General features: G+C 39.2%; 1 protein-coding gene across 3 annotated transcripts; it reads left to right on the forward strand.

Annotated features, from left to right (window-relative positions):
* Positions 1 to 256: 256 nt before the first annotated feature.
* Positions 257 to 25,213, forward strand: tpo (thyroid peroxidase). 3 transcript variants are annotated; one of them, XM_063909661.1, is made up of 12 exons: positions 257 to 514; positions 10,636 to 10,720; positions 10,823 to 10,983; positions 11,523 to 11,652; positions 12,625 to 12,754; positions 13,490 to 13,690; positions 14,774 to 15,265; positions 19,922 to 20,180; positions 21,511 to 21,681; positions 22,433 to 22,670; positions 22,778 to 22,986; positions 23,098 to 25,213. In XM_063909661.1, exons 1-12 carry the CDS (start codon positions 424 to 426, stop codon positions 23,277 to 23,279), a joined length of 2,349 nt encoding a protein of 782 aa, XP_063765731.1. In that variant the 5' UTR covers positions 257 to 423; the 3' UTR covers positions 23,280 to 25,213. The 3 variants fall into 3 exon arrangements, with proteins under 3 accessions (XP_063765731.1, XP_063765732.1, XP_063765733.1); XM_063909662.1 differs by having other exon boundaries at positions 10,675 to 10,720; XM_063909663.1 differs by lacking the exons at positions 10,636 to 10,720; positions 10,823 to 10,983.
* Positions 25,214 to 25,877: the final 664 nt, after the last annotated feature.

Consider the following 25,877-nt stretch of genomic DNA (forward strand, 5'->3'; position numbering starts at 1 on the left):
TAACAAAGTCATTAAATCACATTACTTTTGTATGTTCATACTTTTAATTTTAAATGAAGTTACTCATTACATTTTTACAGGTCACCCCTCCAAACTCTGCCTGTAGACATTAACTCAGAACCACTAATGTAGAAAAAACATTGGATTTAATCATTGGTTTAAAACTGTGTCAATGTCAAGTTCTATCTTGGTCAAAACATTGGGAGTAATTGCATAAAGGTGTGTTTTTGAACCAGTCAACCAAGGACCAAGAGCAACACTGAATGTAAGAGTAGCTCTCGTGTGGGCTGGTTTTCTTAACCCTTGCCAAGGGCTCCCTGCTTCATCTGAATATAAAGGGAGCGTTAGGCAGGCACTGCACTATGATAAGGCTTTTAATGAAAACATCTTTAACTCTTCTACTGTAAAACTGCCCAGAAAAAAATGGCATTTTATTTAAATATTCATTTCCTTATCATGCTGCTCTGCATCATTCTCCCAAGAGTCTCACCTGACGAAGCCAGACATCTAAACTGTGAGTAAACCTTTTAAATGTTTCGTCTTAAATCTGTTTTTTTCATCTCAAAACGTCAATATAATTGGTAGAATTAATGGACATATTAGGTTATAAAGCAAATTCAATTATTAGAAAAATGACATATAGCCATGGAGATGTTAGCAAGATAGCTACTACCATTCTTATGTCTCATTTAAACTGCTTTCTCTTGTGTTTATGGGGTCGAAAACAAATAGAAAAATGCTGTAAAAAAGCGTGTTCTTCTTATATGTCTGTTTCGCTAGCCTGCAGATTTCCTACAACGTCACAGTTATGATGCCTTAAATACAAAAATATACAAATCATATACTTTTAGAATAAAACACACTTTGTCCTTAATATGTTCTAACGTAGAGTCAGTGGAGGGATAAAATAGATCCTGTACCGAGCTAAGAGTAGTGATACCCATTTGTAAAAATGCTCCATTATAAGTTTGTCAGTCAAAAGGATTAGCGGAATAGACACTCTTCTGATCATGTACACAACGTAATCATTAACTCATATAAACCCAACATAAAGCACAAACCCACTCAAAAATGTAAAAAGTCTTAACTTTGCCGGTGTCTATGACTTTTCAAACATACCTTACTATCACTTTGTTCATGATACTTAAGAAAAGCTACATTGACTTTCTTTCCAAATGTTTTGACAAAGTTAATATGACTTTTTGAAATACCATGCTCTGACTTTTTTTCAGCTGCACCATACTACTGTATACTATGATTGTTTCTCATGATATTTTCAAGATACAAATAATTGTTTTCTTATTTTATTTTTCAAACTTAATATAATGTTAACATTTTCATCATGTTAACATACTAAACCTTCATTTTTTTTTACCAACAATACTATAGCTTTCTTTCTTGATATATAAAACATAATATACTATAAATTGTTTAAGATATTAAGGACATACTACATAATGACTTCTTATGTTCAACAAACTTTATTATGGCGTTTTTCCATGATTTTATAGAAATACTAAACTATGACTTCTTTGGGTTATATTTTCAACACACTATGCTATTAATTTATTCGACATACTACACTATGAGTTTTTCATTATGTTTTTGACTCTTTTGCAACATACTATACTATGACTTCTTTAATGACATTTTTTCATAATATTTTTGACATGTTAAATTATATAATACATTTTATATATATTATGGACTTACTATACTATGACTTCTATCAATCTACTTTAATATGACTTTTTCCAAGATATTTTCAACATAATCACTTTTATCTCTTTTTATATTTTCAACATGCATAACACTTTTTACATTTTATTTTCAATATTCTACACCATGACTTTTTCATAATATATTTTAGATATACTTTCTAATCCACATGTATTGGTTAATGAGGGGGAAACTTCTGAAGCAATGGAGACGAAACAGAGAGACGCTGGAGAGCAGGAACTTGATGGCAAAACACTGTTGGGTTTATTCAGAGTTACGGTCGGAGAATTGACAAGACATTTACTGTAGACACAAGTTGCCACAGCGGTTGCCAAACCAATTCTGAAGAACTGTACCACAGAACGAGGTTTTAACAAGTTCATTGTGTATAATCAACATTCTTCTTTAGTGAGACCAGACAAATATGGACCCTGAATCTAACTAAAGCCTACGTTCCAGATAAGAGGGTTTTCTAGATGTCCCTGAACAATAAACTATCTCAGGTCAGCTTATCCTTGGTCATAGACTGGCATCAACAAAGCGCCCAAGCTGCGCCTCCTTTTTTCTTTCTCTTTTACGCAAGGTTACATAACATTTTTCACTCTTTTTGTCTTTTTTAAACACACAAAACAAAACACCTCATCAAGCTGACAGAAAAAAGATTTTGGTAAGAAGATAGGAATACATTGAAACAGAAATAAAAATATTGAAAGAACGTTCATTTTAACACAGTTCACTCTGCCTGCTAACGTCAGATGTAGAATGTCCCATCTTTGTAAATCTAGTTTAATCTTAGAGATGAGTGGGGCAAAATTCCCATCAAAGAGGTTTTTAAATGTAGGAGTTATGTTAATACCCAAATATTTAAATCCCAACCTTGAGATATGAAATGGCCGAGCATGGTCTGGGATTTGCATAGCTGATTTATTCACAGGTAAACATTCACTTTTTGTTAAGTTAAGTTTGTAGCCTGAGATCTGACCAAACGTATGCAACACTGAAATAATTCCATTGATACATTGCAGTGGATCTGATCACACATTCCCCACCTACGTATACCAGGTATAGAGGGTATTGATTTAAGTACCAGGGATAGTGGTTCTACTGCTAGTGTGAATAATAAAGGGCTCAATGGGCAACCTTGTCTGGTACCTCTAGATCAGTGGTTCTTAACCTGGGTTCGATCGAACCCCAGGGGTTCGGTGAGTCAGTCTCAGGGGTTCGGCGGAGGTCAAGACACACACCCGACTCATATGATTCGTGATGACACGCCCCGCTTGGCCATCACTGGCTGCAGGTGATCACGCTACATTGCTTGGCCTATCTGTGCTGCAGGGAATTTGGTGCGCTCAGTAGTCGACTTGTGACTGTCGTGATGGTACGTTGTGTGATTTCTTTCTTAATATTTTAATCCCTTCATACTAACTATGTCGAGCAAAAAAAGAAAGTGGTCGGACAAATATGTACAATATGGATTCACATGTATAACGGAACGTGATGGGAGTCAGCGTCCTAACTGCATGATTTGCAATGCCAAGTTGAGCAATTCTAGTCGAGCACCGGCAAAACTAAGGGAACAATTCCTTAAGCAGCATGGAGATGGGGAATACAAGAACACAACGCTTGCTGAATTCAAGGTGAAGAGAGCCAGATTCGATGAAAAGGCTACTCTGCCTGTTCTCGGCTTTGTACCCATCAACAAACCGATCCTCACAGCATCGTGCGAAGTTGCTTACCTGATCACAAAGCAGGGCAAACCACATACCATTGGTGAAACACTCATAAAACCAGCTGTGTTGAAGATGGCGAATATCATGCTGGGAAAAGCGGCTGAAGTTAAGTTATCCCAAATTCCTCTTTCAAATGACACCATCAGCGACAGAACAGAGGACATGAGCAAAGACATCTTGGCTCAAGTAGTTGCAGATCTGATTTCAAGCCCGGCAAAATTCAGCCTCCAACTCGACGAGACCACAGACGTTTCCAATCTAAGCCAGTTTGCCAACATCTAAGCCAACATCATCGAAGCGGAAGAGAACCTGAAGGCTTTTCAAAAAAAGCTTCCGTTATGGAAACGACAAACAGAGAACGATAACTTCGCAAACTTTTCCCTGTGTAAGTAAGATCGAAGATGTGTCTGGAATTAGAGACATTTCTGTACCCGCGGAACTGAAGCAAGTTGCCACGCACTTGGATGAGCTTGCAAAGTCTCTCAATGGATACTTCCCTACAAGAGAGTCATATCCAGCATGGGGGAGACAGCCGTTCACGTTTGGTGTTGAGACAGCAGATGTCAATGATGAATACCTCGACGAAATCATTGAAATTCAGCAGAGCCAGGTTCAACAACAACGCTCTCAATGTTTTGGTGTCAACAAATGGTAACGTACCCTGTTATTGCTAAGAAAGCCCTGGAGATTTTCATACCGTTTGTTACAACATATCTTTGCGAGCAATCCTTTTCGAGGCTGCTGGACATAAAAATGAAGAAAAGGAACAGACTTTGTTGCGAAAATGACATGAGAGTGGCACTTGCCAAGGTGAAGCCGCGCATTTGTGAACTGGTCTCTCAAAGGCACTAGCAGAAGTCTCACTGATTTGCAATAAGTATTCATTATTATGTTTTTGTGTGAAAATCATGTTTTGCTGGTTTTGTTCTTTGAACACAGTGATGTTGATGCACGGTTCATTTTGTGCACCAGTAAAACATATACCTATGTCTTGAATTTGAAAAAAATATATTTTATTTTTCCAATAAAGAAGGGTTCGGTGAACGCGCATAGTGGTGGGGTTCAGTACCTCCAACAAGGTTAAGAACCACTGCTCTAGATAGAGAAACATTTTGGGAATGCAGATGATTTGTAACTCCCGAGGCCCGAGGGGAAGAATAAAGAAGTTGGATCCACTTAGATAACATTTTACCAAAACCAAATTTCTGTTAAACAAAATAAAGAAAATCCCATTCCACGCGGTCGAAAGCCTTCTCCGCATCCAATGAAACCAAAACTTCTGGGGAATCATTAGCTGAGGGACTATACAACACATTCATAAGCCTTCTTATGTTGGAAAACAAATTTTAATAAAACCTGTTTGGTCAGTTGATATTATATGTGGCAAGGGTGATTCCAAACGTGTAGCCAATAATTTAGAGAGTATTTTAATATCAGTGTTTAAAAGTGATACTGGTCTGTATGATCCACATTTTGAAGCATCTCTGCCTGGTTTTAACAGAAGAGTTATGGATGCTTCAGTAAGGGAGTCAGGCAGATTGCCCTGTGACAATGCATGGTTAAACATATCTAACAGCAGCGGGCATAACTGACCTGAGAATTTTTTATAAAAGTCTTTTGGGAAGCCATCTGGCCCCAGCGATTTTCTATTCTGCATGGCAGAAATGGCAGTTCTAACTTTCCCAGTTCCATCGGTTGATCTAAACACTCCCTCTGATCAGAGGATAGGGTGGGGGATTCAAAAGTTTCAAAAAAGTTCTGAAACAGTGATGTGTCTCTCAGTGACTCTGATTTATACAAATCAAAATAGAAGTCTTTAAACGTATCATTTATTTTTCAGGGGTCCGTTGTGACTTCCCCTGTTGCATCTTCAACTTGTGATATCATTTGCGATGCTGACTTAGATTTGAGTTGATGTGCTAAAAGACGCCCTGACTTCTCCCCGTGTTCATAATATGACCCACGCGATCTCATAAGAAGTCGTTCTGCATCAGAGGTAGAGATTAAGTTAAACTGAGTTTGTGACGATATTCTTTCCTTCTTTAAGCGCAGCGATAGGCTTGGAGAGGTGGAATACTCACTATCCAGTTCACATATAGCATCAATTAACTGCTGTGTTTGTCTCTTCCTTTCCCTATCACGATGAGAAGAGTAAGCTATTGTTTCTCCCCTAAGAAAGGCTTTAAGTGTCTCCCATAGTACTGACGGGGATACCAAATCCATTTTATTAGTCTCCAAAAAGGTGTCGATGACTTTAGAAGTTGAAGTGCAGAATGTGTTATCTGACAGTAATGTGGTGTTAAACCGCCACTGACGACGACTACTGTAGTTATGGTGAAAATGGAGATCCAGTAATATGGGGCATGGTCCGATTCCACGATCGCAGAATATTCAACCCTCTCCACAGAGTTCAACAGTTTTTTATCAATACAAAAATAATCAATCCTTGAATATGTGTGGTGCACGTTAGAATAAAAAGAAAAGTTTTACTATGGGGATTCAAATAGCGCCATGGATCGACACAAGCTGCGTGGCTGAAAAAATCCGAAAATTTAGAGGCCATTTTAGAGAGAGTCTGCACTTTAGGTCTGGACCTATCCACGTTTGGATTCATGATGCAATTAAAATCTCCCCCCAAGATCAACAGGTGAGTGTTAAGGTCAGGTAGCTGACAGACAACCCTCTGCAAAATCCAGCATCATCCCAATTAGGAGCATACAGATTCACCAATAATACAGGTATATGAAAAAGTTACCCAGACACTACAACATAACGGCCTTGTAGGTCAGAAACAGAGTTAGATAAAGTGAATTGAATTTTTTTATGTAAAATTAGTGCTGTACCCTGTAGCTGATCTGAGTTGCGTAAGTGCGTTTCTTGGAGAAAAGCAATATCGGTTTTCATATTTTTAATATGAGAGAATATTTTACCTCTTTTAACAGGGCCATTAAGACCCCTAACATTCCGCGATGTGAACCTGACAGCTGACCCGCCAGCCTTCGTTCTATCAGCCATAGCCACACAGTACAGGTGTGCATAGATTAGTGATGACAACTCCCTTTACATACAAAATTTGTGTCAAGCCTCTCACTAACACCAATAATGTCGGTAGTACCCATCGAAATCCATAACGTTGACAATAATAACGAGGGAAAAAAAGAGTCCAGTCTACCCTGTTATCCCCAATAAACCCCACCCCTCCTCTCTCTGCTAAACTACCAGCACGCAGGATTCGTCCCTTTTCTAAACGCTCCCAAAAACTCACCTTTGCTTTCAATAACCCTGCTATCTAGAGCCCCTGAATTATGACAAAACGAATGAGGAAAAACTCCCGATACATCCAGAGCACATACGTTCATGAACAAAACTGAATAAACAAGTAAACAAATAAAAGGCCCACACGGAAACATGCCTTAACAGACCACAACCACAACGTAGAGCCTAGCTCCGACAGTCCCTATGCCAGTTCGTCTACTATGTAGCTACTATAGCTTACTTTACCCGGCGTTGGTGAATGGACGTTTTATTAGCTGCTAGCCCTCCTGTTCTTTTCGTACTTTTAACACTGTCGTTAGTGGACTATAAGAAAGATATGGTTAAACGTTATGCCTGGGGCACTTGTAAGACTGATAGTCGTTACCCAGAGAGGTTGGAGGGGGGTGTGCGTTTTTTCCCCTTCCCCAAACCAAAATCAAAGCCTGACAAGTGTCGCCTGTGGATTAAACTTTGTGGACATCCTCACTCTCAGCTGAACCCCTCAAGGATCGACCGGCACACATTAGTGTGTTCAAATGTAAGACTTGTGTCTTTAACCCTACAGTTAAGTTAAACTAGTCGGTATTCTGTGATTTCAATCTATACATTTGGTTGTTGTATTGGCAGAAGATGGGGCGCCTTTTTCGGTCTGTCTTGGCCCTGGCCACAACGATTGCTGTCACGGGCTGTGGTGTTAATTTGACACCTCTGGGTTTATGCCGCTGTTGTACAAGCTTGTGGAGGACTGTAGTTCTAGGCCTACAGACATGTTGGCGTTTTGTGTCTTACAGAGGTCCAGGGTATGGATAAGCCCGATGATGCGGACCTAACGAAAGATCACCTCGTTAATTACAGCTAGCCTGCTAATGTTGCCTATTATGGTTATGATACGCTAGCATATAAGGCTATATGTTATACGTGCTTTGTGCTTTTGCTTTATAATAACGACAATACTAGTGAATCTAATCCTACCCAGCTTTACAGGAACAGTGTTGCTCGTTGACATCATTTGTGCCAGGCTCCGTCTGGACCATCAGCTGATGTGGCAACTCACTTTTTGATGGTGATCTATACGCTTTTGCCTCTATTTTGATCGCATTATGCTCATTTTTTGTTACCTTGATGTCCTGTATGTAACTCTCAAAGGCATACAGTAACCCTCTTTGTCTACTTCGGTCAGAAACACCATTTGCTGCTTTGTAAATGCCGGACAGCAGTTCAGCTGGAAGAGCTGTCAAAAACGCAAAAATGTTTGTCGGACTTAGCAACAATAACCAAGGGGGGCGGGGCTTAGCGAAAAGGTCAATTGAATTCCCTTCCAATAGAGAGCCGCCTTGACGTTCTTGAAGGCTGCACGCTTCTAGGAGAGATCGGCGCTGAGATCGGGGTAAAACCTTAATGTATTCCCTTTGTAAACCATGTCATTCTGCCTTGCCCAACATAGAGCTCGCTCTCGGTCCTGATATCTGTGGAAGGCGACGATGACAGGTCTGGGTGGCTGAGCTGTTTTAGGTTTCAGCGCCAGAGCCCTATGTGCAAAGTCCAGCTAAGGTGGCGTAGTGAATAGGTTCCCCATGGCTTCCTTCAAAAGTGTGGAAACCAATGTAAGTCCCCTTTTGTTTTCACCGTCCTCGGGCACATAAATAATATGAAGATTCACTCTCCTAGATCGGTTCTCCAGATCGTCAATGCAGTCTACCAGCGTAGCGTTCAGGGCTTGCAATCCGGCGATAGCTTTCTCAGCCTTAAACAGGGCGTCAAAGTTTTCATCTGCTGTGGTCTCCACGGAGGTGGCTCTCTTTCCCAGTGTGTCCACCATTTTGTGAAAGTTCTCTATAGATGCTTGAATAGGTGCCAGGGATGTTTTAATCAGTCCTGCCATGTCCTCTTTGAGATGTTTGCGTTGTTTCTCCATTTCAGTCGCCAACATCGCAGCGATGTCAGTGGCATTAGCAGCAGCCGCCATGTTAGCTACTTTGCTACCTAGCGTCGTGCCGGTCTTCTTCGACTCAAGTTCTTTCTTTGGCATATTCCAGCAACACACAACGAAAATATAGTAAAGTAATAATCATAAACAACATGAATGAAACACTTAATTTTAAACAGAAACTATTGAGCTTACTATTTTTTTATGCAACATACCGGACAACATACTAGTGTACTCGTCATTGCTCAGATTTCACATTATTTCTCACAATATAAATAGGTCAAAAAAATATGTTTGTCAACCGGGAATCACGATGATTACAGCTGACCTTTATGCACGCGCACCCACTGATCTAACGTGTGTTTCAATCGCCCCGACAGCGACTAATGACACATAAACCTTTTTTGCCACTAAACTTCAAAACTCTGACATTGCACACTTTAGGACATGTTTAATTACTAATTCACCTGTTGTATAGTCATATTATTATTGCATGAAACAAAAAATACAAGTGTTTATTACAAAAAACTACCGCACGGAAGATTTGACTTACCGCATTGAAAAACAGGTTCGCTGGGATCAAATTTGAACGGCATTACGTTATGACGCGAGATTTCGAGGGGTTGGTCAGTCTTGCGGGCTGAACGTAGTGACGAAATTCGACGTGTCAGACTTGCGTGGTTTTCGAGGAAATCGCTGTGTTTCAAACGTCCCGTGTTTCAAATGACCCGGCGCTCCCCTAATGTATGTAATGTGGCAATAAAATAAATTAGTGGTATTTAGTGAGGCATTATTTCTAAAATGTTGTAACCATTAATTTCTCCTGTCAAAGCGATTGCACAGAGTGGAACGCATCACCACTCCAAGATGGCGGCCCCAAGTCTCGTTAGCGTCTATTGGCAGAACGTCGGTTGCTCAGTCTAGCGTTCGTCTATGACCTTGAAGTCGAGCTAGCACGCTAGCTTGACATAGCTAATCTACCAGCTTTATCTAACCACTAGGCTACGTTAAATAAATAACTATGGTACTATCATATTATTTTGATGCTATTGCTGTGTGTCAACATGCATTTAGCTAGACAACATTACAATGTCAAGTCAGTAACCAAATTAAATATATATAACAATATGCGAAAGTCACAGACATTAACTTAGCATAGCAAGAACTCTGCTTACCTCGATATGCTTCTTCAAATTTGATGGTGAATTTTTGAAGGCAAGCAACTCCTTTTTCAGAGGCCGACAGGAAAGGCACACAAACCTCCAGGAATCATCCTTGGGCCCTCTGAATTCAAAAAGGTCTTTTAAATATGGCCAAGGGTGGCGGCTCACTGCAGATGTTTCAGTCAACGTTGGCTCTGGATCCATGATGTCGAATGACAGTTTGTCAGGCTGTCATTTGAATGACAGAGGAGGCAAGTCTACCGCGCGCTTTGCTATCATCGAAGCTGACAGAGCCACGCAACCTGATTGGTTTAAACATATTTTTGTGTAGGCATTGGCAACGTTATGGCGAGAAACTGCATTTATAAAATGTAACGAGTAACAACACATATTGTAGAAATGTAGTGGAGTAGAAAGTATAGATAATAGCTGCAAAATGTAATGGAGTAAAAGTCGAAAGTATGCATTATTATTTTTACTTAAGTAAAGTACAAATACGGAAAAATTTACTTAAGTACAGTAACGAAGTAAAAATACTCCGTACTTTCCACCACTGGAGGAGACCAATGATGACGTGTGTGAAGAGGTCACAGGCCTGAGCGAAAAGGTTACAAGCTTACACAAAATATTCAGTTAAGATGAATTTTTTTTTTCTAAAATGTTGAGTAGAACCAGACAATAGAGCATCTAATTTATCTACTTCTGACCTAAGGAATAATAACTTCAAAAAGTAACAGTCATTTCAGTAGGCTACTTGGCTGAATGTTCTTACTTTCCAACACTTTATATAAAATAAATTGTAGTCACAGATTGTCATGCTGTCATGTTGCTACTCTTCCAGCCACATCTTTGAGAGAACTGCTTATCTTGTCATTTCAAGAAAGCCAACGAATGCTACATGAAGCCTCTCTCCACTCCAGACAAAGGTAACGATTCATCAAATGAGCTTTTAAAGTTTGAACTGAAACAGTATATTTCCAGTAAAGACAGAAAAAAAAAAACACTTCCTTTTATCTGTCCATTTCCAGACGAGGCTCAGCCTCCTCTTCAACGCTAGTGTCTCCATTCCTTCGGCAAACCGAGCCTGAGACCCTGGAGAATTCCCGAGCTGCAGAGCTTTTTCAAACAACACTGCACGTCCTCAATGACAAAGCGAGACAGAGATATAAAAGGGATGTCATGGCACCAGGTAGAGTTGATTTATTTTTTTGAATCCATTTTACCTCAAGAGAAAGGCAGTTGGACTCCACAGTCAAAACAACCCCCTTTCGCAATCTGGTCCAGTGCCATTATTCATACCAATTAAACAGATTACCAAAAATGGGATAATTCAAACCATGCTTGCAAAGAGTCCATCCCGTATAAAGGAAAAGACCCCCCCCCCCCAAAAAAAAACAGAGCAGCCTTAACAATCTTTCAGGTTTGATTTTCTCCAATGGTTAGCGTGATTACATTTGTAGTTTGTACCACATCTATTGCACGTCTGTCCGTGCAAAAGATGATGGCTCCCTCCTCTCTTGCTCTCCCTGCGTTTTCTTCCATTTTGCCCCATTAACTGTGGGGTTTCTTTGGGAGTGTTTCCTTGTCCGATGTGAGGGTCCAAGGACAGGAGAGGGTGTCGTATTCATATTCTGTCAACTGTCATAGTCAACTGAGACAAATGTAAAATGTGTGATATTGGGCTAAATAAATCAACTTTGATTGAAACGTTACCTGTCACATTGCTAGCCCTGCTCTCATGGGAGGATGTGGAGCTGATTGCAGAGCTGTCTAAATGTCCTCCCGTGACGCATCCAAACATCTGTCAGCAAAGCCACCTCAACAAATACAGATCCATATCTGGCGTCTGCAATAACAGGTAACCCTTCATGTCGAAGAAGCTCGACTACATTGTTATAAAGGAATAAATATTGTATTACAATATTTGTGGGACTTCATTCTAGCTAATGATGAAGGAGGTTCTGAAGAGTGATTTGAGTAAGAAGTCATTTATCTCATGTTGATGTTGTTTATTTCATTGTGTCATACACAAATGTGCACACAAATGGCATATAAAACTTGTATTTTAATTGGCAGTTTATTAATTCACGTAGATACTGTATATTATTCTTATACCCAACACTGGGAATTACCATACAGATTTGCAACATTAAAAAGGCCTATCCAAATACAACCTATTGATCATTTTATTTGTTGTATCATTTAGATTTGATATAAACCATAATAAATAAAACAGTGATACAGTGCAAAGACAATGCTCCCACAGAGAAAAAAATATGTATGGACCTGACTGTATTTAACAAGTAATGTAGCCATAGGAACACGGGCATGTTCATGGTCTTGCAGCAGTAAATCCTCGTCCTGCCACAGTTCATGATTTACTTCAGAACATAAACTTGCTTTTATTATAATTATTTTATTTATTAAGTTCTCCGTTTCTCCTGCTAGATTTTAGACTCACTATATTTGCCCCCAAGAGTGAACACCATGGTCCAATAGTGTTTTTTTCTTATTAGAATTGAGAGCTGCCTAGACGATTTATGTCCAGAAATGACCTGATAGAAACACATAGCTATATCTTTTTGTATTAATGTATGGCAACATAAGACACAGCAAATTCCCACGTTCATGAACTGAATACTACCTCATTTGTCAGTATAAAAATATTAAGAAAATCCCCAAATACCTAACCTAGCATATTGGTAAAAATGTAGAATTATAAACTCCTCATGACCTTTTGGAAGGATATAGATAATGCTGTATGTGTTGATGGCATTTTCTGTCTTGTGCTGCTGTATTTTTGGGAATGCTTCATGATTCTTTTTGTCAGGCAAAATCCTCTCTGGGGAGCAGCCAACAATCCCTTGGTCAGGTGGCTTCCAGCTGAATACGAAGACGGAGGGAGAGAACCCAAGGGTTGGAACCAAGGACGGCTCCATAATGGATTCCAACTTCCCCCGGTAATCTGCAAAATTCTGGTCCAACGGACACAAAAGTCTTGGTGGAGACATTAGAAAGTGAAGCGAACTCCCCCTGCAAACCCAAGTTAATGTAGCTTTCTATTTATTTTCCTAACCTGTTTCACAGCAGATAAAGTCCACAACATTGGAACAGCAGAAGTGTGTGAGATGGCAAAGATTACAGTTACATTTGAATGGTGTGGTCTTTGCTTTAAAAGACACTATTTTCCCAAGCTTGATTGATTTCCAGTCATGGGGATAAACAGTAAAACGGAAAATAAACTTTTCTCGTGGTCATTTGGTGGAAGCGAGTGTTTAACCAGCATATAGTTTATATACATATATAAGAGGTCAAAGGTATCTAAAGTCATTTAAAAAGATCATTTAAATGAAGTATTGGCAAATACATGTATATCACCGCTTAGGCGACATTAGAGTATAAAAGGAAACGGGCTTGCCAAGGAATGACTTTTAGCCTTGTATCAATTAGAATTTTGACTAACTATGACTTTAAATAAATAAAAAATAAATAACACATTACTATATAAGTGCTGAAATAAATATAATTAAAATAAATATGGGAATAAATGCATGTAAGATGATAATCAAACAGCACATCAATAAATAAATACATATCCTTAATGTATTTCAACATTCTTTTTTCCTTCTTATACCCTGATGGTAAAAAGAAAAGTACTATTATTCGGATGACAATAAGTACTTTTTTTTTTACAGCCATGGGAGGTCACCAAGAAAATAGTGAGGAGCTCATCCAAACTGAAGGATGATGTCTATTCTCACATGCTAGTGGAGTGGGGCCAGTACATCAGCCATGACTTTACCCTGACCCCTCAAATCAAAGGCGGTGCTGGCCTTTGGAGTGAGGTGGACTGTTTGAAGACATGTCAAAATGTGCATCCATGCTTTCCCATTGAGGTAAGCTCAACAGTCCTTGAACATTTTCATTTTTCTTGTTGAGAGTTGGATCAATAACCGCCTCACTAGCAAGGACTACAACAATATGTCAGTTAAAGATTTATTTACAGGAGATTTTGAAATGCAATGGAATGGGATAAGAAGGATGAGAGTCACTTGTCCATCTGATCGGAAGGACAAACTGAAGTCAACGCAGAGGACAGACTTAGGGTTGGGGGTTTGGTCTCAGGTGTGTTTCTGCCCAATCTGAATAGGGGCACCCACACGGTACCAGGAACAAGACATCAATTATGCAATAAATAGAGATAGACAGAGATAAGGGGAGACAGGAAGAGGGGATGAAAGGATCTAGGGATGTAGTGATGAAGAGTCATAGGGCTACAGGAAGAGAGGGAGGGAGGAAGTGAAGTAGGGATGAAGGGATGGAGCAATAATGTGATGAATGGATGAAAGATATAAGGAGAGAGTAATGAATGGATAAAGAAAGGGAGGGGAAGAAAAAGGGACGTAGGGAGGGAGAGGTGAGAGGTTGAAGGGGGTGTAGAGAAGGAAAGATGAATGGATGAAGGAAGGGATGGATAAAGGTTCGAAGGGATATATAGAGGAAGGGATGGACGAAGGGATGTAGGGAGGAAGGGGTCAAGGGTCAAAGGCATATATGCAGAGGGGGGGTGAATGGATGAATGGATTTAGGGATGTAGGGGAGGGAGGGATGAATAGATGAAGCAAGGGAGGGAGGAATGAATGGATGGATGTAAGGAGGGAGGGATGAAGGGTCGAAGGGAAATGTGGAGGGAGGAATGGATGAAGGGATGTAGGAAGAGGGGTTGAAGTGTCAAAGGGGATGTAGGGTTTAGGGATGCAAGAATGGACAGATGGAGGGAAGGAGGAATAAAAGGATTGAGATCGACAAAGGGTTGTAGGGAGGGAGGGATGAAGGGACAAAGGTATGTATGGAGGGAGGAATAAGGGTATGTAATGAGGGATGAATGGACAATGGGATGAAGGGTTGAAGGGATGAATGGACAATGGGATGAAGGGATGGTAAGCTGATTGTAAATCATTATTTTATCTTCTCCACAGACAGGTGATACTATCAAAGCTGCAGATGGCTGCATGCCTTTTTTTCGCTCCAACGCAGCCTGCATCGTCAAACGTAGGTCAGATATTCGACAAGCTCTGCAGCGACAGCAGATGAACGGCATAACGTCATTCATAGATGCTTCGTGCGTGTATGGCCACAGTCCGAGGCTGGAAAGCTCCCTTCGTGACCTCTACGGCCTCAATGGGAAACTTGCTGTCAACGACCAATTCAGGGATCACACAGGAAGAACATACCCTCCATTTGTCGCCAATCTGCCATCCGCCTGCCGCCAGGGTCCGCACAGTGAGAGAGTTGAGTGTTTCAGTGCTGGAGATAGTCGGATTAATGAGGGTATGCCCCTGATCTGTCTGCATACACTGTGGCTCAGGGAACATAACCGGATTGCAGAGGCACTGAAACACATCAACGGTCATTGGAGCCCGGAGACTATTTTCCAAGAAGCTCGCAAGATTGTCGGAGCTCTGCATCAGGTATGTGACGAGCAGCTTAAAATATTAAAAAATATGCAACAAAAAAAACATTTTTTAGCCTGAAAGTACATTTTTTGGTTTTCAAATAACTTTGAGATATTGTATTGTTTGCAAAGTGTCAGAGAAAATCAACAAATTAATGTAGACGCTCTTAAAGCTTTAAAACAAGAACCCCCTCCATTTTATTTGTTTTGCCTTACAAGCTTCTCCCAATGTGGTCACAGGGGTTGTAAATAAATGATGCATAGTTCTCTATATTGCAGTAACCAGCTGTAACAGCATACTCACTGTGCTGCAATAAAGTCTGCAATGGTCTTTTTTAAAAACAGAACACAATTAGTTTACCTGCTTAAACTCCTAGCATTAACTCCTTTAGTACCACGTGTAAAATATCCACCATTACAAAAGCATTTTTCAAAAAGTCCAAGAATCATCGTAATAGTTGTGGTGTGAATGCCTGTGATTAAGGGCTACAGAAAAAGGAGAAAGTAAATGGAGGTTTTGTGTCTTGTGCTGGCTTCAAGAGAAAGAGCAGAAGCATTTATGAAAGGAACATGGATTATGGAAATGATGGACATGATGCCCTTCCTGATGTTGGTATTCTTTACACTAATTTGATGAAGGCAGGGGAAACAGCTATGTGACGAAAACAAATGATAAAGTGAGTAGTGTTGTTTACAAGAAAACAAAATATTCTTCTTTTACGAAGTGTGTCGTTAGTTAAGGTCATTGAGGCATTCACACAGAAGAGAAAAATTTGCCCTGATCGGCTTTGACTATTCCAGAAAGAGTTCTTGCATTTATTTTTAAAAATGTGGACATGCGCAGCAATGACATACATTTAAGATTACAAAAGCAATGTAATGAACAATGTGTTCACCCCATGAAATAGGGTCAGATAATAAGCACATCAAATTCCCAGCGCATTATTTGTAAGGCCACAGATGATTTGTGGAAATGAATTTAAGAAATGTATGGTACATCAGAAATTCTAAAGGAACAATGCACAAAAGTACACAAATGCTATTAAGTTAACTTAAAACCTTAGTACCTCTGCTCAGAATAACATATTTGTTTAACTTTTATTTAATTTAAGACGGTTTTGCCATAAATTACAATTGCAGATCATTAATTTCACATGTTAGAATTTGCATAGCACTACACATGAGAAAGTAGATCTTACTAAAACATTATTTTAGAGGATTTTTTAAAACTTTTTTAGATAAAAATAAATGTAGCTTCCAACAATATTAATCTGTGGGCTATTATGCTATGATTGAGGTTGATATTTGTTTAATGCTCCTTTTCTCGTTCATGTTAGTTTGTAGTGTCTCTACTGGGACATGTCTCCATGCTTTAATGTTCAAAAATGCCTTTATTTTTCTCATACTGCCTGTGCTGCAGCACCTTTTTTCACCCTCCGTCTGAGACCAGGGCTAGTCTGCTCTGATTGGTTAGCTGGCTGGCTAACCTTAGCCTATCACATACAATGTGCTGGAACGCTATAGTCAACACCTTCCCTGTAGTGTGTTTATAGGTTTTTGTGTATGTAAATGGTCTACAAAAGCTAAAATCCCAAGGTTCCCTCCAGAGGGAGTTTGTCATCACACTCCCCCCCTGCCTGAAATGCCTCCATTGGACTCCTTTGTTTACTTCCGTAACATAGTGACATCACTATGTAACATTTGCAATTCTATCGGCTAGCGCTCCAAAGCATTGGCACATCTCTAAGTGGTTGACTAAACACAACAGAGCCGGCCAGCTAACCAATCAGAGCAGACTTGGCTCTGGTTTCAGACAGAGGGTTAAAAGAAAATAAAGAACTTTTTGAACATTAAAGCATGGAGACATGTCACAGTATAGGCACAAAATACAAATATAAATTTGAACAAGAGTAGCTAATGTGGCTCTGCTTAGCTCAGTGAAAACTGTTAGGATGGCTCTTTATATCAGGGAAAGGCATCAGAGCCAGACGGACAATTTTATGATTGATAGGTCATAATCCTTTCTCATAAACACTCTCTGTGCACACTCCATATTAGTTAGCACAAAGGATGTCTCTGTCCTCTTACTACACATGGAAGGCAGGCTTTGCAGCAATGACTGTAGAGACAAGTTCTCTGAGCTGTAGGCTAGGCGTCTTAGTTAGGGTGAAGGACATATTGGGTACATACTGTATGTTTACATGGAAGAATAATTAACAAACATGTTTTTAATGGAAATGAATCATGGTTTCTTGTAAAGGGACAGTCCTGCTGCTAGAATGTAAAGTTTCTAAGGCATTTCCAAGCAGAGGGAAAATAAGTGTGTAATCTTTCAGACTTTGGGGCCTGACATTTACTGTGCAAGTGGATTACCACCATGCTATTATCAGGGGGCTTTTGGACAATGCCACAGGAAAGAGATTTACATTATTAAAAAGAGACATCTCATGGAGGTGGATGGGTTTTTGAAAATAATTTGTGAGGATGAATAAAAGTGCAGGTAGCGGATTTATATACTGTAGCTATAACCATGACAAACTCGGAAAATCCCTATATTGGAAGAGGAAGGACATTTTAGGCAGTGTAAAAAGCGAGATGAAGAATTAAAGACGCACTAAAGCAAAAGAAAATCATAATCACATCCTTCATTTTATTACACTACCATCTCTAAGTCGGACGGAGGAGAAGTACTCATGTTTTATCGCAAATATCCCCACGTAAAATAAATGTACACAATGACAAAGAAGTTCATTCTATTGAAGTAATTATTTGAGGTCATGTAATGGTGTGAATATAAACAATAAACGACCTGCCATATGTCCTCTAATACAGAGCAATAGAGTGGTGCAGTGATGATTGTTTTTGTAGGCCAACCTGGAGATTAGAATCGCAAGGGCTTCCTCGACAAAAAGCAATGGGATTTTTGCTATATTGCAGAAAAAAGGCTTTTAGGCCAACACACGTTTATGGTGCCTAAACGTCGCATGAAACAAAAGCTAAGGTTGGCTGCTTTATTTCAGGCTTCTAAACACAAACACATTAAAAAAATCAATGATTTTGAGACAAGCTAACGGGAAGTGCTTAAATGTCATTTAGGTTTGAGGACTCATTACAGAACTACTCTATGACAAACCAATAACTACTGTTGACTTAATCAGAAGGAGAATCAGAAATACTTTATAAATCCCATTGGAAAGCAGTAAAATCCCAGGGGGAAACAACAAAACATTTGACGGATAAGACATAAACTCATGCCTCATGTAGTGTAGTTGTGTTATTGTATAATATGTTAATTTTGAAAAGTCTGCCTGTGATGAGAAAAGTTTTTCTAGTTATCCAATCTTTAAAAAAAAAAACGTTGCTCCCTTTAGAGCCTCAGCAGCTTTCAGCTCATTGTTGTGGCTTGTCGGTCCATATGTTTGAATACCCCCCCCCCCCCCCCACACACACACACACACACACACACACACACACACACACACACACACACACACACACACACACACACACACACACACACACACACACACTACTTAAATCCTCAAGCAGCTGTTCCTAGCAAACAACCTCACACAGGGCAAATGTTATAGGATGCTGTTTTCATACAGTATTATATTTGACAAATCACTCTAAATGCACTACTTTAATGCATTCAAATATTTACTTTGGCTATAATTACTTACAAAAAAACACATCCAGACGAAGGGTAGTGTGCAATTAGACAGGAGTTGAAACATCAGTGTTAAAAGGTTTAAAAGGGTTTTCAGGCCGGTTCTATGACAGTGTGTTTGTTCCTGTTTATGGGACTTTGTACTGTTACTGTGTACCTGAATGGGGTTTTAGTCTTCAGATTTTATACAAATATATTGGTTGATTTTCCCCTTCAAACTATTGATTATTATTTTAACCAAATCCAGTTCTTAGCTATATATAATATTCAGAAATTTCCTGTTATAATTTTACCTTGGGCTAAAAGGGGAACTCTTACCCTATCCCTGGCCTAACCCTAGCCGTAACACATCTTAAGATGAGATGTAAAATGATAAAGGCCCCAATCAAAGCCACAAGCAAAAAACACTGATTTGATCTTTATTCAATGCAAAAAGTAGTATCAAATGTTAAATGTTCTCTTAGAGAAAGAAAAAAAAGAAGAAAAGAAATCCCTCTTGTTTTTCACTGAGTCAGCTAATTAAGTTAAATGACCCAGTCTTCGCCATCATTCTTGCCTTAACACAGTAATCATAAACGGACTGAAGGCAGTTGTCGTTTCATTGGTATCACCAATGCAACAACAAAGTTCATTTGTTTGAATGCATCTGTGTCAGTGCATGCGTGTGTATGCATTTGCGTGATGTGTTTGGATTCAGGTGGTGAATTGAGGCCTTTATAAATAGAGGTGAGGATGGATGGAGTTCTCTGCAGTGAACTGTGAGCGAACAAATGTGCAATCATTTGCTCAAGGTCGAGATATTACAAAAGTATTCTTTCACCCTGGAAATTCTAAGGGAATTCACTTTATCTGCATGCATAAACCACTGGGTATTCTTGATCAGTACCAAGGGCATGTGTGTTATAACAATCTGTACATCATAATATTTAATCACATGGCTTTATTTTCTTTCATGTAAGACTTTTGCTTCTTTGTGATCCCCATCTCTTTTTTGCCTACCAGATCATAACTATGAGAGATTATGTTCCAAAGATCATTGGCGTGGAGGCTTTTGAACATTACATTGGACCCTATCGGGGATATGATCCCACTACAGACCCTTCAACATCCAATGTGCTTGCAACCGCTGCATTCAGGTTTGGCCATGGCACCATCTCTCCAATACTCCAGAGACTGAACGAGAGCTTCCAGATGCATGAGCACTTCCCCCACTTGAGGATGGGTAGCACTTTCTTCAGTCCATGGAGAATTGTCAAAGAAGGTCAGTACACACAGTTCAAAGCTGCCCATTGAAAGTAACAATGTTTCCTGCAAGTGCATTAAAATGTACTCTATTTAGGTCATCTTCAGCACGACTTTGTTCAGAATGAATTTGTGATATTATTATTTGAATGCAATACAAGTGACTCATGAAACCAATAAATGGAAATAAGTCTATAGAGTAAAACCTGCAATAATACTGTGTGGTATATCTAGTATATGACATTTGCAATGTGCTGCCTTCAAAATGTACAATAATCCATTTGACATTCTGCAAGGACATCATTACATATTAGAAAACTGATTATTATTTTACTAAAGTGTAATCTATTTACATAGTAACATACAACCAACAAACCAACCAACTTCTTTTTTGCTGATCTGAAGTTTTTAAGGCATTTAAAGGGAAACGCAGCAGTCGGTAAGACTATTCATGCATTCATCCCCATTAATCCTGTTTGTTTGAATTGAATAGTTTGGACACCTGTGAGCCCAACGGTAGCAGAAAAGCCAGGTTTAGGAGTAATATAAAGAACTGTTTTATTCTGAGCATAAAGGACATTTTAGCTATTTGTTCTGGTCTGTCTGGAATAAGGGATTAAAGAAAATTAGAAAACTGTTTGTTTACAAGAATGTTGTTATTTTTTTATGTGTAATAATTCCTGAACACGCATTCCTGAACCTTACAGAACATACAGTACCTATCAGGGCTGTCCCTGGACAACTTGGGGCCCTAAGCGAAATTTTGTCATGAGGCTACATGCTTTATTTTGTAGACACATTTGAGCCTAAGCTTTATACTAAACTATACTTATAGGACCTATAGGCTATACAGAGACTGCGTAGACCTCTCTCATGGCATGAATTGCAGCTGAAGTGTATAAAAATGCCAAAGCTTTACATTCTACCTATACAACATACCCACCTTCGGGTGAAGCTCGAGCTTCTTCTTGTTTAGTTTTTTTTCCCTTGCTTGCGCCGGACTCAAAATGTGTTTTTGACGCCATCTCTTCACCTGCACTAGTGCTGGTCTCTGATTGTCAGTCATTGCAGCAACGTGTGCTACCGTATCAGATGAGAGACGTCCTTTCTTTCTCAAACCCTCACTTGACATGGAGCGTGTGGGTTTCACAAGTCACGAGCGCTGGCGGGGAGGGGGGGCCTCGGACGTCGGGTCTCACGGCGGGGAAAATGTGGCTAGCATAATTGCGCTGCATTTGCGCATAATACGAGGCCCCCAGCGCAATGTGAGGCCCTACGCACTGCACATGTTCTGCGTATAGGGAGAGGTGGCCCTGCTGACCATAAATAAATGCTGTTTTTGTGTCTAGGTGGAATTGAACCGACCCTGAGAGGTTCAATTGGAACTCCAGCATCTACAGCAAGCGCAAACATGCTGTTGACAGAGGAGGTAACAGATCGGCTTATCATTCTCAATGACTCAAAATTCAGGGACCTAGCTTCACTGAACCTACAGAGAGGACGGGATCATGGCCTCCCGGGTAAGTGCTGGGCAGAGTCAGTTCATTTCTTTCCGACAGTTACAAACACACTTTCCTCTGTTCACTAAATTTAAAGTTGGGCAATTAGCTTGATGTTTTCCTCAAAGTTTGTGTAGAGGACATTAGTAGTACTACTTCTGTATTGAAAATGTTATTTAAAACATTTTGTTTCTCTTATGGGAGCTGTGTGGAATAAATTGCCTAATGTGATGTCACCACTTGATGTGACCACAAGTCTGAAACAGAAAAATCTGGTGGTATTAATTCATAAATAAGTGATTTTACCAGACCGCTGTAGCATGCTGCTTATTTTCGCAGCTTGAGGCTGCCTGAGCAGCTATTAGCATAACACACCCAAAATTCCGAGTGTGAATGAGTTGCAATTTTGGTGGCAGATTTAAAAAAGAAAGAAGGATGCATGGCCTAAACAAGAACACTTTCTGGATCTGCTGATCACGGTGCTAATCAATAACCGGTGTAGCCTTTAATGCTCTGTGATTTGTGTTTGTAAAACAAACGTGAAAGGTAAGAATGGTAAGTCAGCGTATTAGGTTCTTGTATATCTTTTGTCCTCATTGTAGGGATAGGTAGCTGTTTTTGTGCTGTTTCCTGCTAAACTAAGCTAACCCTCTGTGAGGTCTAACTTCATATTCATCGTAGCCTACAGACATGAGTGTGGTATCAATTTTGACAAGGAAATGCAATGGAATATGCTCCTTTTAAATGATTTTGTGTTTACATTATTTTTCAGGATACAATGATTGGAGATCATTCTGTGGATTGGAGCGCATCATCACACTGGAAGATCTCAAAGAGGTTGTAAGAGACTCCAGGGTTGCAGAGAATATATTACAAATATACAAAAATCCTGATAATATCGATGTATGGCTTGGAGGGCTTGTTGAAAGCCAGTTGCCAGGCTCGAGAACTGGTCCCCTTAATGCTTGCCTGATTGGAAAGCAGATGAAAGCATTTCGTGATGGTGATAGGTACTTTCTTATTTTCTGGATAAAAAAACGATTTTAACAATCTTACGTACCTAACCTTGGACCACACCAGGGCTGTTTAAAATATAATTTCTTGATTTTACTTTCAGGTTTTGGTGGGAGGCTGAAGGAATGTTTAGCCAGCAACAGAAGGCTGAGCTTTTAAAAGGTTCTCTATCTCGGATCATCTGTGACAACAGCAACATCAGGGAAGTCCCAGCTGATTCATTCAGGTTTGGGAGATTCCCCAATGATTACTTCTCCTGTGATCACCTGCCCTCAATTAATTTGGAAGCATGGAGAGAAGAAATGAGCCAAGGTGGGATTTAGTAACTTACGTCGTATTTAGTCCCTATAATTGATCAAAATACGTTGAATTGTATTAATCCTCTACAGACAAACATTAAACACTTTTATCCCTCAATTCCAGATTTAGTACAGTGTGGCACTCCAAGACATATATGGAATGGGGATTTTATTCTGTCCTCTACATCTGGCAAACTGGTTGCTCTGTACTCCTGTTACCATGGTTTCAAGTTAAAGGGTGCCGCTGCAATAATTTGCGAAGGAAATCAATGGAATAATCAACCCCCACAATGTACAGGTACATGAACTATTTTTGCCATGGATTTGTTTCATAGAATAGAATTGAATGACTATGTTATGTTGTAAACCATATATGTCGAGTGTTTTAACATTAAAAGGGATATCTCCCTATAAGCTGGTTAATTTCTTGCCGTGATTGGATGAACTGACCCAAAAAACATATACAGATCTCTTTGAATGACTATGAGGAAACATTGACATAAACCAGCACATATCTCTCCTTGCAAATGCAGCACTGTTGTGCTCTTGGCTGACTGGAGCTGTACTGCTATCTGCTGGTACTCATGGAGAAAGGGTTGTGTTTCAATAGTTAATACGTTGTGAATAGGGCTGATTTATGACTTAACCCATTTGTCAGCCATTTCCATTATGACTAAAACAAGTTGCTATTAAACTCTAAGCCATTTCTACAACAGTTGGAGTTTGTTAATCTTCAATTTTAATAATGTATCAATTCATTAAAAAAGTCCTTGGAGGTGTTCAGGTAAATAATTGCTTTTGACGTACTTAAGTTTGCCAGAGTAATTTATTACCAAACATAATCATAAAACATATTATTAATAGCTTTAAACTTCTGAAACACATATGTGATCATATATTAAACATGTGTTAATGAGCCCACTTTTCAAATACATTCAGTAAATTAAAGTTGAAAAAATGTTCTAACATCCCAGTTGAAACAAAAAAGCATTATAACTAAAATAAATGAAACCCTATGTAGAGTTGTGATCTAGTCTTTTTCTAAATTTTCTCAAAGCATATTCAAGTATAATTTACCTACATTTGATTGATTTTGCTAACTTATAACTTAATTTCTGAGGCAATATATCTCACCTGAGTGCATGAGTGGCCCAGACCTTCGTATAATTGTGTGTGTGTATGTGTGTGTGTGTGTGTGTGTGTGTGTGTGTGTGTGTGTGTGTGTGTGTGTGTGTGTGTGTGTGTGTGTGTGTGTGTGTGTGTGTGTGTGTGTGTGTGTGTGTGTGTGTGTGTGTGTGTGTGTGTGTGTGTGTGTGTGTGTGTGTATCATCAGTTCTGTAGATTACAATCTTTTTAATTGTGTCTGTGAGTATGAGGGGTACACAATTAATCAACATTTCAGCAAAATCGCAAAATGGACATGTGCAATATCCAAATTGTGGGAAGCACAGTATTTATTTAAGTTTTGGGTGTACAACAGGGTCACGGCCATTACGTATGATAAATAAAAGTTTGCAAGCTAACGTGGGAAAGAGTTGCTCTATGTCCTGATTGGCTGGCCTTGACTGTTCATGGCTATGCATTTGATGTTAAAAGGTGGCCATCATTCGTATGTTGTTGTTGTCTTCTACAGAAACTCATGACTAAGTTGTTAACAATGCAGCAGATCCAGAAATGCTTCATCATTTTATAACCCAGCTCAGCTGAAGATGCCATACTTGCTTCTATCGCTGTCTTCCATGATTGTTTTTATTAACGGTGTGTTTGAAGAGAAAATGAAATGAAATACACACAAAATCATTTGAATAAAATTGATTTCATTTAATGTTAACTGCTGGTATTCTGTATTTGTAACATTTGGTATGATTATCCTATCGGTCAGTAATTGTTTTTGTTAAATGAGAAATATAATGCTCCTTTTCTCGTTCATGTTAGTATTTAGTGTCTCGATGTTGTGAAATGTCTCCATGCTTTAATTTTCAAAAAGCTCTTTATTTTTCTCATCCTGCCTGTGCTTCAGCACCTCTTTTCACCCTCTGTCTGAAACCAGAGCCCAGTCTGCTCTGATTGGTTAACTAGCCAGCTCTGTTGTAATTGGTCAACCACTTGGAGATGTCCTGATCCTTAAGGTATCATGTACAATTTTGGACCTATGTAACACACTACAGGAAGGAATCCCCAAAAAGAGAAAAATTACTCAAACTTGCAAAAATTAAAAACCTTGGAAATGATTTTCTCTACATTGGACAACTTTATTTGAAATATTATTTTTACATGAACACTTACCTGAAAATGACATTTTTCTCAAGATGAAATGTGAATATCCCCCATAGGATTCACACCAACATTTCCAAATCAATAAATCACTATGATGAGTGTTTTAAGTATATTGTAATATATTTTTATTTTATTCAAACAGTGCATTGCTTCTAAAGTAGCAGCATTTAGAGCTGATAACTGAACTGTAAGAATAATATAATATCTTACCCATTATCAATCTGCCCAAATTAATCATTTGTGACAGCTGGTTCTGAATGCACAGAAAGAAAGACATTATAGCAACATGATTGACTTGTTGGTATGCCTTGCATTGTTTGCACAGAGCCAAATAACTTGTGGTAACGATGTGCATGTTGTTAGGCAATATCTGTGATGGATGTTTTTTCGAACTACAATAGAACATTCAGAAGCCCTGGGCATTCCCCTCAGGAGTGAGTCAACAGCGAAACTACATGTTTGCATATTCCTGCAAATTAGAACGATACAAGCAGTGGTGTAAAGTTGCTAAGTTTATTTACTTGCACAATTTTGAGGTATTTTATTTGAATGCTACTTTGTACTCTACTACCATACGGCATAATCAGTACTTTTACTTTTAGTACTCAAAGTACATTTTGATGCTAC

Source organism: Eleginops maclovinus, chromosome 19 (assembly GCF_036324505.1).
Source record: "Eleginops maclovinus isolate JMC-PN-2008 ecotype Puerto Natales chromosome 19, JC_Emac_rtc_rv5, whole genome shotgun sequence".
NCBI lineage: Eukaryota > Metazoa > Chordata > Actinopteri > Perciformes > Eleginopidae > Eleginops > Eleginops maclovinus.